Source organism: Parasteatoda tepidariorum, chromosome 5, assembly GCF_982258835.1.
Source record: "Parasteatoda tepidariorum strain Cologne lab strain chromosome 5, Ptep-v5.0, whole genome shotgun sequence".
NCBI lineage: Eukaryota > Metazoa > Arthropoda > Arachnida > Araneae > Theridiidae > Parasteatoda > Parasteatoda tepidariorum.
In genome coordinates this window covers 50,671,842-50,688,809 of record NC_141759.1, presented here as the reverse complement: position 1 = coordinate 50,688,809, position 16,968 = coordinate 50,671,842, and the positions used below count along the sequence as shown (strand labels likewise).

The 16,968-nt window shown below is 34.0% G+C and overlaps 1 protein-coding gene across 1 annotated transcript; it reads right to left on the bottom strand.

Annotated features, from left to right (window-relative positions):
- Window positions 1-242: 242 nt before the first annotated feature.
- LOC122270157 (uncharacterized) lies at window positions 243-10,317 on the bottom strand. Its single transcript, XM_043046494.3, has 3 exons — window positions 10,160-10,317; window positions 5,143-5,436; window positions 243-1,142 (listed from the first exon to the last, which is right to left on the bottom strand). The coding sequence occupies exons 1-3, from the start codon at window positions 10,199-10,201 to the stop codon at window positions 1,053-1,055; spliced, it is 426 nt and encodes a 141-aa protein (XP_042902428.2). The 5' UTR covers window positions 10,202-10,317; the 3' UTR covers window positions 243-1,052.
- Between the last annotated feature and the right edge of the window lie 6,651 nt (window positions 10,318-16,968).

The window sequence follows — 16,968 nt, the reverse complement described above, 5'->3', positions numbered from 1 at the left end:
TTATATTGACAGTTTTCCTTTAATTTATCTACAAGATAAAGTCATATTAAAAAATCACAAAAAAATCTCAAAACCCGTGTAAGAATTTTTTTTAAATCATTAAAATTAAGAAATAACAAAAAAAAAAAACCCTACCCGTCTCAAGAATAATTGGTTAAACTACACACTACGACTAAAACCGTTTGTTGCATAATTAATTGAGCACCAGGCAGAAAAATATCTCAGTAAATTTACGCATTTATTCATATACATTTTATTAGAAGAATAATTTCTCTCTTACACAAGACATTTTATTTAAAAAAAATTATAGAAGAATTGAAATACCTTTAAAATTGCATATTTACATTGAAATTTAATAAATACTTATTACTAAACAGTACAGATTCAATGGGCCCTTTTTTTTCAATATAAATTTTTCTGTCCCCAATTTTAAGTAAAAATTTTGTATTTACGTATGTGACTAAGGTATTAAAATAATCAGAGACTTTAAGTGATAAATTGAACACAATTATAATATTGGTTGTAAAGATAATAATCACATTTTGGATACAAAGATAAGGACAATCAGTCTCATACTGAATGTTAAGATAATTACATAATTGATACAAAGATAATGACAGTCTCTTGTTGGATACAAAGAGGATGAAAGACTTGCAATGGATACAAAGATAATGACAGTCTCATGTTGGATACAAAGAGGATGAAAGACTTGCAATGGATACAAAGATAATGACAGTGTCATGTTGGATGCAAAGAGGATGAAAGACTTGCAATGGATACAAAGATAATGACAGTATCATGTTGGATGCAAAGAGGATAAAAGACTTGCAATGGATACAAAGATAATGACAGTCTCATGTTGGATAGAAAGACGATGAAAGTCTTTTAATGGATAATAAGACATGATGATATGACAGTCTAATACTGAACACAAAGCCTCTTATTGGACATAAAAATAATGATACTCTCATAATGGGTATAAAAATGAAAATTTCATATTGCTATCACTATTCAATAGAAAGACAGTGAAAATCTCACATTAAATGCCATGATCAAGAAAGTTCCATACTGGCCACTAAAATCATTTTACTTTCATTCTCAAGTTTAACACTGTGCCAAATTCTTCTGAGTCTTCGTCCCATCTAAATAAAAACAAATTACAATATTTTTATTTTTTCGGTTTATTATACTATTAGAGAAATACACCGAAGAGCCATTACATTATGACCATCCTGCTAATAACATGTAGGACCACCTTTAGCCCTCAAAACTGCTAGCACCCGCCGTGGCATTGATTCCACAAGGTGCTGATAGGTAATCTGAGGTATCTGGTACCAAGCGCTCACCAACTGGTCCTGCAATTCCCTCACAGTGCGTGGCAGCACAAATTCGGTTTTCTAAGTAGGACCGCGAATACTCTATTGGATTAAGATCAGGTGAATTTGGGGGCCAAGACACGACTTGAAAATCACTGGAATGTTCCTCGACGATTCGACCTTTATGACATGGTGCATTATCCTGTTGGTAAACACCATCCCCCGCAGGAAAAACTTTTGCCATGAATGGGTGAACCTGGTCTGCAACTATGTTCAAGTAGCTTACAGACGTCAGGGATTGTTCTATGAGGATTATGGGTCCGAATGTGCCCCATGAAAACATTGTTCCTGGGCTAGAAAACATGAAAACCTGAGCGAGCCCATTGTTATAGATGGAGGGTGGTCATAATGTAATGGCTCTTCGGTGTATATAAGGTAGTTTAATTTTTCTTTTTGAAAAAACAATTTGCATTCAAATATAATTTCTTTGTTTGAGGATGGACATGTAGTGTGTCTACCACAACAAAAATAAAAATCCAATTCATTGGTATATAAGACATGTTAACTCGATTTTATGAAGGGTTACCTTTTCATAGATGAAGTCGATATCTAACTCTCCCCACATTGGTGACCTTCGGTCGTGATGTGAACATGTCTCTTGACAGAAACTCACATTTCGATCTGAACACGCTTACTTCGATGTTCCACATTGAGCAGTTGACGTGCTACTTGTGACTGCTACATTATCCACCTCCTCGCGCTGTTGCTACTCAGTCTCGATCACACACAACGTCTGCCTGCATACACTCGACTGGTAATGGAAACACAGGAGTGACCATAACCGTTAATACAGCTCTCACGATCAGCGTTTAAAAGTATGGTGATCTTAACACAGCTCTCCCGTCTTTCTCACAAAACTGCAATAACTCAACTAGTATTCGTTCATCGAATTTTATCGAAGTCTACCTCTATAAAACTACAAATCCAATTCACTAGTGGGCAAGACATGTTAATTCGATTCCATGAAGGAGTACCTTTTCATAGATGAAGGTTGACATTGTCAATATTTCTACTCTCCCCACAGACGCATCAAACACTAAAGTTTTATTTTTATTTATCACTCCTATTGAAATCTGAAGAGTAAGTTTATTCCCAGAAGTTAATACACTGAAATTTTCTCCAGTAAGGTGTATATAAGATTTTTTTTCATTATTTATGGCTTAAATGTTCGAAAATCTCATGCTGCATATAGGTATACATACACATATTAAAACTATGTAAGACTAAAGAAACCAAATAATAATTAAATACTATCAAAGCCCTCTGAATAAAAGCTTGCACCAATAAGTCAGTACGCAACTGCGACTCTATTATTTTAATTAAATCTAAATTTTTCGAATTATTGGTACTAGTTAAACCAAAAAATATTCAAGAGATAAACGCATCTCTCTTTCTCGCTTTTTTCTTCTTTATATCTCTATTCTCGCTTTATACTTGCTCTTGAGGAACTAACGAACAAGTAAAAACAATGTTATCTTTCTCAATTTTTTTCCCCCATTGCGTTTTGCATGCTTTTAACCGAAGCATGAAGAAATGTATTGTGTGTCGATGAAAATAACTCTTTTCACAATTTGTCTGGAACAGTAACTAAGAGATTTGACTATCAAGCTATAATAATAAGTTGGGTCAATAATTAAAGCTGTTTTTCAAAGGCTTCGTCGTAATGTTAAATAAGGCTTTTTTGCGTATAATAGGCTATTTATATAACTGCTGTGAGTTTGTAATTGCTACTCATGAGTCATGACTGCCAGGTTCAGTTTAGACTATCTAAAGCCAGTGCTGTCTACGCTTATTTTGCAAATGGGAGCAAAAAGTCAATATGGAGAAAAGCCACAGAGGGAATGAAAAGCATTTGTGGTCTAATTTTTTTAATATTTAAAAACTTAGTCCAATGTTGCATTACCTAGGCTCATAAAAATTTGCAAAAACTGAGAATAAGAAAGTGATTTTGAGAATTTTCATCTAGGTGGAAAAATGTCGCTAAATAGGCGCTATTTTAAAATGTACCAAATTTAAAAAAAGTTTACTAACTTTTAAAATATTTAAGTTATGTATCTGTTCAAGATAACTCTTCGGATAATTGCCCAGATAATTCTTCATAGTAAGATTATAAATATAGTTTGAAATCATTGCATTGCTTTAAATGTAAGGAACTCAAACTTTGGCTTTTTTATCTTTCTTGACAACAGACCTTCGAAAAACAGTTCGAAAGACATGTTTTTGCTCGAATCGGTGAAAGTAAGGGAATCTCTTTTCATGGGTTTTTTGGAAAGCTACCCTCTTTGAAATGCGATATTTCTTGTTTCCATAGCAGCAGACGGCCTGTGGCGAGAGGAGTTCTTTATATGGACAAGCCATATGTCATCACAGTTTCTTATTTCATTGAAGAAAAAAAACGAAAATAATTTCGTTCAAGATTTTTGAAGAAAATTGACGGGTCACTCATTGATTACGCAATTAGAGCGATGTTCATATCTAATGCGCTTACAAGAAGTAGAAAATTTTAAATGACAAATTTTTTTTTAGATTTTCGAAGATTCATTTAATACCGAATGTGCTAGTAGGATTTGAATAATACTATCTGTGTAAATAAAGACCTCCCCCTGCCATAGAGAATGGGGCTGTCTACTGCTCTGGAAACAAGAAAAATCACATTTCCGAGAGGCGTTTTTGATACATCTTTCACCAACCCACATCAAAGACTTTCATTACATGCTTGACCCACACTCTTACTTGAATTAATTCAACCTTTAAACTGTAGTCACCGACAGTACTCCAAAAAATTGGAGAAGGGAGATCTTGTGATAGACAGACAGTACTATCGAACAACAATTTTAAAATATCTGAGGGGAATATCATCTACCAAAAGGTATGATAGAATCGAGTTAGAATGTCATTTATAGCATTTTATTTATAGCATTTCCGCTAATTGTTTTTTTCTTCATTTTTGTTTATTGACCGGGAAACTTTTACTTCCCCGGATTTTTTTTTCTTTCTTTGAGCAGTATATTTTTTTAAGCAAATCAACTGTTTTAATGCAGATTATCCAACAATATTGGCAAGTTCTTATCACGTCCGGAGGTCACCAATGAGGGGAATTAATCTTAGACTATGTCATCCTTCATCTATCAAAAGGTACCTCGTGATAGAATCAAGTTAACATGTCTTATATACTAGTGAATTGGCATTTAATATTTATAGTGGTAGTTATGCTACATATCTATTCCATTAGGTTAGTATAAACTCGATCGAAACAAAATCATCCAATGAAGCGACCATTCATTTTTCCAAGATTTATATAGAACACTTATATATAAAATAAATGTGTCTTCTAAGGGTGTCTCAAAGTTATATAAGTCATAATACTAATTATAAGTTTTGAAAGATGTTAGAGGAAAGAGATTTTTAAAGATTTATTGAAATCTGCTTTTTTTTTATCATGTCTACTACCATAGCACTCCACCTCACTCCAAACGAAGAAGTATCAAAAACACATATGTAAATATGTAGCTTAATTTTATGTGGTTAATTTATGGAATTTCTAAAACCTACTTGGAAATCATACTGAGAAGCAGTTTGATTTTAAAAAAACTCACCTTTGGCAGCATGTATATAATCATAAAAATTCCCCAACCCCATCATACAATTTTATTTAAAAAATCTTTTGCTAGTATTTTCACGAGATATTTCCACCGTGGTTTTGTCTTATGTATTTTTAACAGACACCAAGAAAATTAAATGATCAAAAAAAATTTAAGGTACTTACGTAGTAAACGCATACAGCACAGCAAATGGTTGAGGCGAAGAAGAAACTCATAATGACATATTTGTACTTATCATCCTGATATACATAATGAAAAATCAAGAAAATAGTGATGCAAATGATAGTGAAAAGCATGAATATGCAAGCGAACACTAATAGTAAGTTGTTGTAGTACTGATTAACCAGCGTATAGGGCCTGTCTTCATACCTCCTGTTTGAATCACTTTTACATCGATTCAGTTCCCGCATAACTCTTTCACGTTCAGCTTCTAGCTTTGTTCCACCACCATTACGAAACTGAAAGAGTTTAAAAATGTATATTATACAGGGTATTCCGTAAACACCATCCAAAACACATAATTTTCGAATTCTAGTCCCAAATAATGCCAAGTTTTTGTACACATTAGGAGTCATTAATTAATATTTAAGGGGAGGATACCCTTTTAATTTAGAAAGATTGGATTAAAAACATGTTGCTTCTAGCCACGCTCGCCAGCCATTGAGCTTTTACTAATTAAGACGAGAAGGTGTGCCTTTCGTTTGACAAGAGAGTACCATGAGGGTAAAAGTACGTCTTAGCTAAGAAAACTAAGTATAGATGGCAGCCCTACTCATTTGTGTTAGTTGGTTAGTTAGTTAGTTACTTTATTTGCGTCGCACTAGAGCTGCACAATGGGCTATTGGCGACGGTCTGGGAAACATCACTGAGGATTATCCGAAAACATGCCATCACAATTTTGATCCTCTGCAGAGGGGATGGCACCCCCGCTTCGGTAGCTCAACGACCTGCACGCGAAGTCGAGCACTTTACGGTAGCACAGTTTAACGAGGACCAATACCGCACACCCTCGGTCCCTACGCAGACTGATCCAAGTGGTTCACCCACCCGCACAATGACCGCAGCCAGTGATGCGTGACTTCGGTGATCTGCTGGGAACCGTGTCTTAACGATCAGTCCACTGCGGGACCTACTCATTAGTGAAGCCACTTCTTCAATTTAGGCATACATTTGAAGAGGAAGGAAATTTTCTTCAGATCCCTGCAACCATGGTGCTGCTCAGCGTCAGGACTTTCGATTCAACAGATTTTACGAGCACGTATATCGCATTATTCGGTGGGTCTTAACGGAGTAGAGGATCGAACCCGGGCCTCTCCGTATCGGAGTCCGATTCTCTAACCATTCCACAGCCCTAAGAACTTCATTGGTTTGAGCAATTTGAGAGGAAGAAAAATCGGTTACTAGATGTTTTTAAATTTCTTCGAACAAACTGATTCTGATGTTTTTAATACCGCTATTTAATACCGCTATGCTAGAAATTTTCCCTGCATTAGAAACGTTTTTTTCTGGTTTGAATATTAAAGCTTATTCCAAATAATATCTTTTTTTCATTACATATTTAAAATGAATTCAAAAAATATGTGTTAAGAATAGTGATAACATAATGTGAAAAAATGTAAGAAAAATATTAATTTGATAACAAAAAATTGTACTCAGTAACAGTTAGTCAAATACAACCAACCACCTTCGCAACTACTTTGTTCTTCGATAATGCAGAGGTTGGGTAAAAATATGGAAGCTTTTCTATGCTAACTTTATCTGAACAATCTTTCTTAAAGCAGCAAATGTTTTGAAAATTTTACATGGCAGAACTGTTGACTCAATTTGAAAGATCATGCTTGAATTTTTCTAGAACAGCTGTTGTTTACCCACACAAATTTTGGATCAACTAAAATTAGGAGAGGAAGTTTGTAACTTTTTTCTAGCTTTAATGCCAGCAATCTTGAAATTATTCAACCGTATTTCAATATTTAAATTATAATGCTTTTTTAATTACAGTGGTTATTGAAAAAAGAACGAAGTTTTAAACTTCCTACACTCATTTCAGTTAATTTAAAAATGGGATCATTTTTAAAAAGCCGAAAGTATGATCTTAAAATTTGTGTCAAACGTTTTGCCACGTAAAATCTTCAAATACAAATACAATAAAAGAAGGATTGTTTACATATAGTTAGTAAAGAAGCGTTTCCATATATTTGTCAAGCCTCTGTAAATATTTATTCCATAAACGACTTGTGATAATGTTTAGGTCCACTAATTTTACTGCTACAATTGTAACTGATATAACTCATAGATATATTAGAGATATATTAGATGAATGTATTAAATTTATAATTTTTTTTTATCAAGCTTACGAAAACAATAAGTTATAATAAGTATGGTAACTCAATCTCACTATCTAAGTCAATCAGGTTATTAGTTAATAAAGAAAATACACTATAAAAAATATTTTGGTATATAATTCCCACAATTTTGGTGCTGAGGTAAAAACTAAAATTTTTCACTGTTATAATTTAATTTATTAATTCAAATTTTGCTTGCTTACTGACACAAATTTTCATGCACTTTAGAATCAATTTACAGCTTTATTGTAAAAACATTTCACCTAAAAAAACAACCACTTTTTTTGTAATATAATAAATAAGTTTTGAACGATAACTACAGTTCTGAAAGTAAAAATAATGGCAACCATTATTTTTACGTTCACCAAAAATAATGGCAGCCATATTCCAACATTTTCTACGGTGTTCTAAACTTTACCATAGCTTAATTTCGAAATTATGTTATACTTTGTAAAGATAATCATACATTTGCAACAAATACACAGAACTCTTTAACTATCAAAATTTCTTTTACTAGAAATTGAAAGTCAAATTCACTAGATTGGCACACAATAAAAGTGATGTTTAGTCAGAAAAATAAGGAATTGTTTTGAAGAACTTTGAATCTTATGATCATGTACTGTAAATAAAATGCCAATTTGCTATATAAATCGTTCAAAAATATAGCTTAAAATATACTTACTGATAAATTTTACCAATTACTTTTTAACAAAGAATCTCATTAAATCCCAAGTTACGAAATCTGAGATAAAATAAATTTCTGAATAATTCTAAAAGAATATGAACTCGTTTACGAAAAATGGAATGCATTACTCTTTAAATTGTCACTATGAAATATAGTTAGAAATATTTTAAAAGAAATTTTATTAGCAAGTCTGGATGTTTTGATCATAATTTCAATTGCTAATTTGCAACCAAAAACATTTTTAAAAAAAATCACATTTAAGATGTGCTTACTATTAAGTTTCAACAATTGTTTTTCTATGTTATAAGTATCGATTTCTAGATGGCATATAAAAAAGACATAAAATAATAAATGAACTGTTATCAATAACCTTAAGTTGGTTCATTTCTTATTTTATAACCGACACTTATGACTATCAATGTTCAACTCCCCAGCCTTGTTATTTTGAACACAACCCAGAAAACAAGAGAACTCCTGGATAAGGGCATCTAGACAAGTCTTCGTGGAAGACTTTTCATGGAACTAAGCCGCATTTGCGCTTCATGGAGAGGAAAACCACAAAAACCTCCCGCAGTCAGCCAGGTGACAAAAAGATTATAAACCATGATCCGACTATCACTGAGGATATTTTACGTTAGCATTGTAGACGGTGCGAGCTGGGAGCAGAATTCATATCAACTAGCCACCACTGAGATTCGTCCCTGGATCACCTCATAGGGAGTCGAACTCTCTATCCTCTGAGCCTTCCCGGGTCCGGGTTGGATCTTATGATCAGAATATTAACAATTAACTTGTAAAACAAATTGTTGGAAAATTATATTTAAAATGAATATAAGGGTATTCTGTGACTACCACCCTCAATATATATTTTAGGAATTTTGTCTTAAAGGACGCCGCAAAAATATAAACACTATTACCCAAAAATATAGCACAGTTCCCAAATTACCTCCAAAGTGTTAAAAAAAAAACAAAGTATTTCAAAATCTGGCGATAAAATTTTATATATGGGAGAAGGTTATTCCAATGAGGACACTTATTTTTGACAATTGATATTGACATCAAGTTTGACAATTTTAAAGCTTTATCAAGGGAATTATTACCTTCCATATTATGCACACACAGATGTAGATTTTATAATTACAAAATTAAATATTGCAAATATGTGTATAAATATTGTAAAAAAAAATTTATTCTATTGACTACTTTCTATGAATAAGCAAGTAGCTAATTTATATTTCAATAAAAAAAAAAAAGAAATTCTTAGTAAGACCATAATTACACCATTTTTTCTATCTCTTTCTATTACTTCGGGTTTTCTATGCGTTTAGATCCAGCAGAAAGGCATAAATCAAATTATTTTAAAATGTAGATTCAATTTTTCCTGATTAGCATTTTCAGAATCATAATTTTTTACAACTCAGAAAACGTTATAGTCCTTAATGTTTATCATGTAATGCTTACTTGAAGGCAACTATAATTAGGTTCTGAAATTCTGTTATATATAGCTGTTTATATAGCTGAAAAATGTTGATTAAAAGCAGTTTTAAATACCAGTAGCATTTAACATGTTATAATAGTCTCTCTATTGTGTTTACATTGAAAACTTAGTGGGAAAGAAACAAAATTTGTTCTCTTTCCTATCAAAAATTCGTTTGAATATTTATTTACCCTCGATCCAGATAGCGATTTTAAATTTTCGTAACGTATTTTTAACTATCATCTTACTCCCAATACTACAAATTAATGAACGCGGCCTTAAGAAAAAGCCGGCTGATTGATAAACGTTCCTCAAAGTAATCCATCAATTTGTGACTGTTAAAGCGCATATTTTTTACCTTCACTTCACAAAAAACATATTTAAGAGTGGTGCTTACAGAGAACCCTGTATATATAAGAATTATTTATTTTTGAAAATTCGACACATATTTCTTTATTTTTTAGTGGGGGTAGATTGCTATACTTTTTGAATTATCAGATGCACACACAATATATTTAACATTAATAATGACACAATATATTTAACTTTAAAATTAAATTTTCAAAAAAAAAAATTTACCTAGTAATTCAGTTATTCTTAAATACAATACACAGCATAGTATTGCAATAACGACAATGTAGTAAATCAATAAAAATAATAAATTATTTCACACTTACTCTTTTGAAAACTTCGCAGATGTTTGAAAAAGTGTTTGCCATTGTATTTTCAAAATCAAACAGGGTAAAATTTTAACTCATCAGAAAGAATGTGTTTCATAATAGTAGCATTAGAAAAACAAAAGCATCAAAGGTCAAAAAAATTAATCGATACAAAATCGATTTTTCCTTTCTCAAACACAACTGAATATATCCCGTAGGGTGGAGATAGCGGGTTCAAGCCTCGGCTTTACCATGGATGATGTCCTATTATGCTATCCTTCTCCGATTTTTGCTTGATTTGACAAGGCTTATATAACATCTCTGTGACAAGCACGCAAGCTTGCATACATATGTATAACAATAAACATAGTCTCGCAGTGGACTGATCGTTAAGACACGGTTCCCAGCAGATCACCGAAGTCAAGCATCACTGGCTACGGTCAGTGTGCGGGTGGGTGACCACTTGGATCAGCCTGCGTAGGGACCGAGGGTGTGCGGTATTGGTCCTCGTTAAACTGTGCTACCGTAAAGTGCTCGACTTCGCGCACAGGTCGTCGGGCTATCGAGGCAGGGGTGCCATCCCCTCTGCAGAGGATCAAAATTGTGATGGCATGTCTTCGGATCATCCGCCGGGATGTTTCCCAGACCGTCGCCAATAGCCCATTCTGCAGCTCTAGTGCGACGTAAAGTAACAACAACAACAATAAACATAAAAATAAGTTGTCGAGGAATTTCCGTATCCCATTAAATAGTCAAAAGCATGGAGGTCGCGAGTTCGAATCCTGTCGTAGCCCTGGTTTTATTTTGGTACTGTCTTTTTCGTATTTGTGCAGTCTTGGTTTCAACTTAAAAAGCCTTTATACCCCATTCGTTGTATGGAGCATTCAAAATCGCATGCGCACTCAAATAAATTTAAGTTCCGCTATAAATTGAGGTCTTAGTGGACCTTTTGTCTGTTTTTTGTAGTGACGTGGTCCTTTTGTTTTTTTTTACGTTCTGAAAAGTAGAAATAGCAGATTTGATCCTGATGTTATCTTGGATGCATAATTGTGATATTCTTTTATATTTTATACCATTTTTAATTTATTCTGTTGCTGTTGTTGTAGTAGTTCATTTACGTCACACTAGAGCTGCACAATGGGCTATTAGCGACGCTCTGGAAAACATCTCGGAGGATGACCCGAAGACTTGCCATCACAATTTTGATCCTTCGCAGACGGGATAGCACCCCCTCTTCGGTAGCCCGACGACCTGCAAGCGAAGTCAAGCACTTAACGGTAGAACAGTTTAACGAGGACCAATACTGCACACCTTTGGTACACAGACTAATCCAAGTGGTCACCCACCCCCGCACACTGACCGCAGCTAGTGATGCTTGACTTCGGTGATCTGCTGGGAACCGTGTCTTAACGATCAATCCACTGTGGGACTTTAATTTGTTCTAATTTTAATTTGTTCTTCAATTTGATAAAGGTTTATTATAAGCCGTACAACTCTGCAGATTCATGCGTATAAATAAATAACTAATTAAAATATATAGGACACAGTAAATAAGTCCGAGGCCATCTTTGAAGATTCATTCCACCAAATGCTCTGTAGTATGGAGGTAGCGGGTTCGAATTACGCAATAACTCTGGAAGTATCTTTGTGGTATCCTTTGTTAACTTGTGTTATTAATTCTTCAATTTAACCAGGTCCCGCAGTGGACTGATCGTTGAGATACTGTTCCCAGCAGATCACCGAAGTCAAGCATCACTGACTGCGGTCAGTGTGCGGGTGGGTGACCACTTGGATCAGTCTGCGTAGGGACCGAGGGTGTGTGGTATTGGTCCTCGTTAAAATGTTCCACCGTAAAGTGTTCGACTTCGCTTGCAGGTCGTCAGGCTACCGAAGCGGGGGTGCCATTCCCTCTGCAGAGCATCAAAATTGTGATGGCATGCTTTCGGATCATCCTCATGGATGCTGCCCAGGCCGTCGCCAATAGCCATTGTGCTGCTCTAGGGCGACGTAAATGAACTATTGCTACTACTACTACTACAATTTAACCAGCTCCTATGAACCATACTTTTTCCCCACAATCTTACAAGCCTGAAACAATCAATCTACCTATGCATATAATAAAATAAAAAATTTGTGTGTGCCTGTATATTGGATCGCCAGTATACCGTAAGCTCTAAAAATACGACATTCAATATGAAGTTAAATGAGTTCGATTATAAACAAATGACGAAGCCCAAATTTTTTATTTTCTTAATTACATTTTTAATTTAGAGATTTAGAGATATTTAAAAATTGGAATTGTCTCCTTAGCTTAGGCAAAACCATTGTTTCTTTTCTTTCTTTCTCAAAAAAAAAAAAAAAGCAACGATTCAGTTTTGTTAAATATTTTAAAGGGAACATAAGTGATGTTTGCAAGCTTACAGCTCTAACCACAAAAGTTGTATTTGTTGTGGCTGTTTACGTCGCCCTAGAGCTGCACAATGGGCTATTGGTGACGGTCTGGGAAACATCCCTGATGACGATCCGAAGACATGCCATTGCAATTTTGATCCTCACCAGAGGGGATGGCACCACCGCTTCGCTAGCCTGAAAACCTGCATGCGAAGTCGAGTTTTTACGGTAGAACAGTTTAACGAGGACCAATACCGCATACCCTCGATCCAAGTGGTCACCCACCCGCACACTGACCACAGCCAGTGATGCTTGAATTCGGTGATCTGCTGGAACCGTGTCGTAACGATTCCCAGAACGGAACACAAATGTTATATTGCGCGAACTGAAATACCTATTTATTTTTTAATGGTAATGTCAGGTTATATGAATAATCAACGTGATCGTGGTAGTAGGTGGACTACGTCTTAGGTTCTCTTAATCCACGTGCTTATTTTGCTTATAATTATATTTTTGAAACGTGTTACTATGAAACTAAAAAAAATTGAAATAAATGGTAATTGAAATATAAAAATAAGTTTTGTACTGAAAAGCAAAAGTAAGGCAGAAATCCATCTAAGGATGTATATTAAAAAGCACCAATATTACTATTGACTCCACTGATAAATGATTTCGGTAAGAGTTACTAATTGAAGAGTCTCGCAGTGGACTGGTCGTTAAGACACGATTCCCAGCAGATCAACGAAGTCAAGCATCACTGGCTGTGGTCAGTGTGCAGGTGGGTGACCACTTGGATCAGTCTGCGTAGGGACAGAGGGTGTGCGGTATTGGTTCTCGTTAAACTGTTCTACCGTAAAAACTCGACTTCGCCTGCAGGTTTCAGGCTACCGAAGCGGTGGTGCCATCCCCTCTGCAGAGGATCAAAATTGTGATGGCTTGTCTTAGGATCATCCTCAGGGATGTTTCCCAGACCGTCGCCACTAGCCCATTGTGCAGCTCTAGTGCGACGTAAATTAACTACTACTACTACTACTAATTGAAGCAAACTAATAATATATGTATTAAAAGGAAAAATTAATGGAGAAATATTACTAATTCGTTTAATAGAGCATAGATGAATAGTTATATTATTATTAATGTACGCACATGAACCTACGTAACGTAACGCACCTGGCTTCATAGCCAGAAAATTTTACGCACGTTTGTGGAGCTTGGTATGAACAATGAGTGATTACTATTACATCTACTTTTGAATCTAAATTATATATAGCGTGATTTGCACAAGCCCAAGAATTGTTTTCTAATCACAACAACAGATGAAAGCACGCAATTAGTGAAAATTTATTGCGGCATTTACAATTAATTTGAGGATGTGCGGTATTGGTCCTCGTTAAACTGTTCTACCGTAAAGTGCTCGACTTCGCGTGCAGGTCGTCGGGCTACCGAGGCAGGGGTGCCATCCCCTCTGCAGAGGATCAAAATTGTGATGGCTTGTCTTCGGATCATCCTCAGGGATGTTTCCTAGACCGTCGCCAATAGCCCATTGTGCAGCTCTAGTACTACGTAAATGAACTACAGCAACTTCAATTAAAATGAAAAGCTCTTCTGCATGTCAGAGGAAGTCAAATTCAATGACATGGTACAGGATATTCTGACCTATGTTAGGTTTAAATGTCATATGCCAAATTCAATAACTATATGGTATGTAGCATTGAAGCCATAACATTAAGTCATTGAATTTGGTTCACATTAAGTCATTGAATTTGAATATATGTTCCAATCTCATGCATCTTTGATGAATGGGGGCCAATGATGTAAAGTCAAGTGCTTTTACAATAAAAAAAAAGAAAAAAAAAAGAAATTGGTTCACGGTACTTAGACCGTAGCATTACGTAGGTCTTATGCAGTAAAAATTTATTAATTTATCACTAATTCGTATGTTTTTCTTTCAGGAAGTATGGAGGATAGAGAATTTTCCTTTCATGGCTTGCGTTGTGAATGATGGGTGTCTTATCATGAGCCCACATAATATAATGCACATGGTCTTATAGCCAGAAAAGACAACGCACGCTTGTTTAACTTGGTATGAACAATGAGTGATTGCTATTACATTCACTTTTTAATCTAAATTGCTGGTAGAGTAATTCACGCATGCGTAAAAATTGTTTTCTGATCAACACAAGGGATGAAAGTATGCAATTAGTGAAGATTTATTGCGGCATTTAAAATTAAATTGAAAAGCTTTTCTGTATATCAAAGGCAGTCAAATTCAATGTTTCAAAGGCATGGTACTAGACATTTAGGCTTATGGACCTAATGCATGACTATATGGTGAGGCTTCAATACCATACCATATAGTCATTGAATTTGGTACTTGACATTTAGACTTACGAATTCCGTAGGTCTAGCCCAGTAAAAACTTATTAATATAAGCGAGCATCAATACCATACCATATAGTCATTGAATTTGGTACTTGACATTTAGACTTACGAATTCCGTAGGTCTAGCCCAGTAAAAACTTATTAATATAAGCGAGCATCAATACCATACCATATAGTCATTGAATTTGGTACTTGACATTTAGACTTACGAATTCCGTAGGTCTAGCCCAGTAAAAACTTATTAATATAAGCGAGCATCAATACCATACCATATAGTCATTGAATTTGGTACTTGACATTTTGACTTATGAATTCCGTAGGTCTAGCCCAGTAAAAACTTACTAATTTATCACAAATCCTTCTCTTTTCCACTTTTTTCTTCTGCATAGATCACTACTTCCATTCCATGAACTCATTAAGTTCGGTTTTATATTTTACTTTGACTATTTTTAATGAAACCCTGCACAGACTATTTTTTGTTTCTTATTAGGTAAAATTCGCAAAATAGTTGGTTGCAAAAGTGAATAAGGTGATCTATAATGAGAGCCCTTAATGTGTATTTAATCTTTGTAAGAAATGAAGTAAAGAGTGAGAAATACAAGAGGAAAATGCAAAGCAAAACTTACACAAAAATACAAACACAAAGAATCTCAAATTTGAATCTTTTGTTGCTTACGCTGCTTTTTTTTTTTTTTTCATTCATTCTATTTTATTTTTAATTCATTTATAAAATTATTTTTTTGCACATCAACCCCCACGTTTAATAAGCGATCATTTTTGTTTTGAAAGATAAACTAATAGTTACATCAAAACTAAACATTATGCAATTAAAAGATTTCAAATTTTTTCATTAATGTTAGTCATAATGTAGTAAAAGTTTCTGCTTAAGATTTTACAACGCGTTTCATTAATTTTTTCGACCACTTCCACTTATTTTTTTCTAATGTTGATGTCTTAAATACAGTATTATTACAACATATAGATCTACAGAAGAAAACAAAAGGCATAACTCTTTATCCTAATGATCGGATTTTCACGTTCTAGGACTCAATCTTAATGACTTGAGGGGATGACCTCAAATATGCTAATTAATGAGTGCAAACGATATTTTATGTTACAAAATCAGGCACAAAAATATATTTTCTCTGAATAAACGTAACTTTTTTTTTTGTTGACAGATTTTGATTTCTGATTTCCAAAAAATAGGGGGTAGCCGCAATCTGGGGAATATAATCCCAATAGTTAGGTCAGATGAGTGCTCCAAAGTTTTACTTTCTGCCAATTTCGCTATATCTTGAGAATTTTTTATGCAAATTGAAACCTTTTTGCACACAATCATAAAGTTCATTTATCCAAAGATAATTCTATGTAAAAAATAACTTTTAGCAAGTATTTGTTATTTTTTTATTATTTTATTCAAGATACGGTTTTTGAATTGTACGGTATACAATTTTATCCTCGTTTATAAGAATGTAATTTTATGTGACAAAATGCAAAGCCAAATCGGTCAAATAGTTCCTGAGAAATCTAATTTTAAATCTCACTTTTTTTTTTTTGAAATTCAATTTCTCGAAAACTATTTGACCGATTTGGCTCATGTTTTTCTTATTTTCGGCATATAAAATTCCTTTCTTTAAATTGAAATAAAAAATTGTATACCTTACAATAAAAAATGTTTTTGATCATTCTAAATAATATTAAAAAAATTTTTTTTATACTAAATGCTATTTTCTGCATGGAATTATCTTTGGATAAACTAATTTTATAATTGTGTACAAAAATATTTCACGGCTACCTCTTATATTTTGAAGGGGAGTAATCCGAATCACTCGAAAGAAAGGTATGTTTTTTCGGAGAAAATACGTTTTTGTGTCTGATTTCGTTACCGAAAATATCGTCTGTACTGCACTTTCTTCACTTCTTTTTGTTTAACGTTTAACTCTATGAGAGGCAGGACATTTTATTTAAGAAAAAAAAAAACAAAAAAAAAAAAAAAAACACCAGAACTGTAGAAATTATTTTAGATTGGCTCTATCTAGTAAAACTATTTATAA

Excerpts from the sequence above, each read along its gene's own strand:
- LOC122270157 (XM_043046494.3), bottom strand. The coding sequence starts at position 10,201 with ATGGCAAACACTTTTTCAAACATCTGCGAAGTTTTCAAAAGA. Across the intron at positions 5,437-10,159 it reads TCTGCGAAGTTTTCAAAAGA|TTTCGTAATGGTGGTGGAAC; the intron begins GTAAGTGTGAAA and ends AAACTCTTTCAG. Across the intron at positions 1,143-5,142 it reads GTGCTGTATGCGTTTACTAC|ATGGGACGAAGACTCAGAAG; the intron begins GTAAGTACCTTA and ends GTTTTTATTTAG.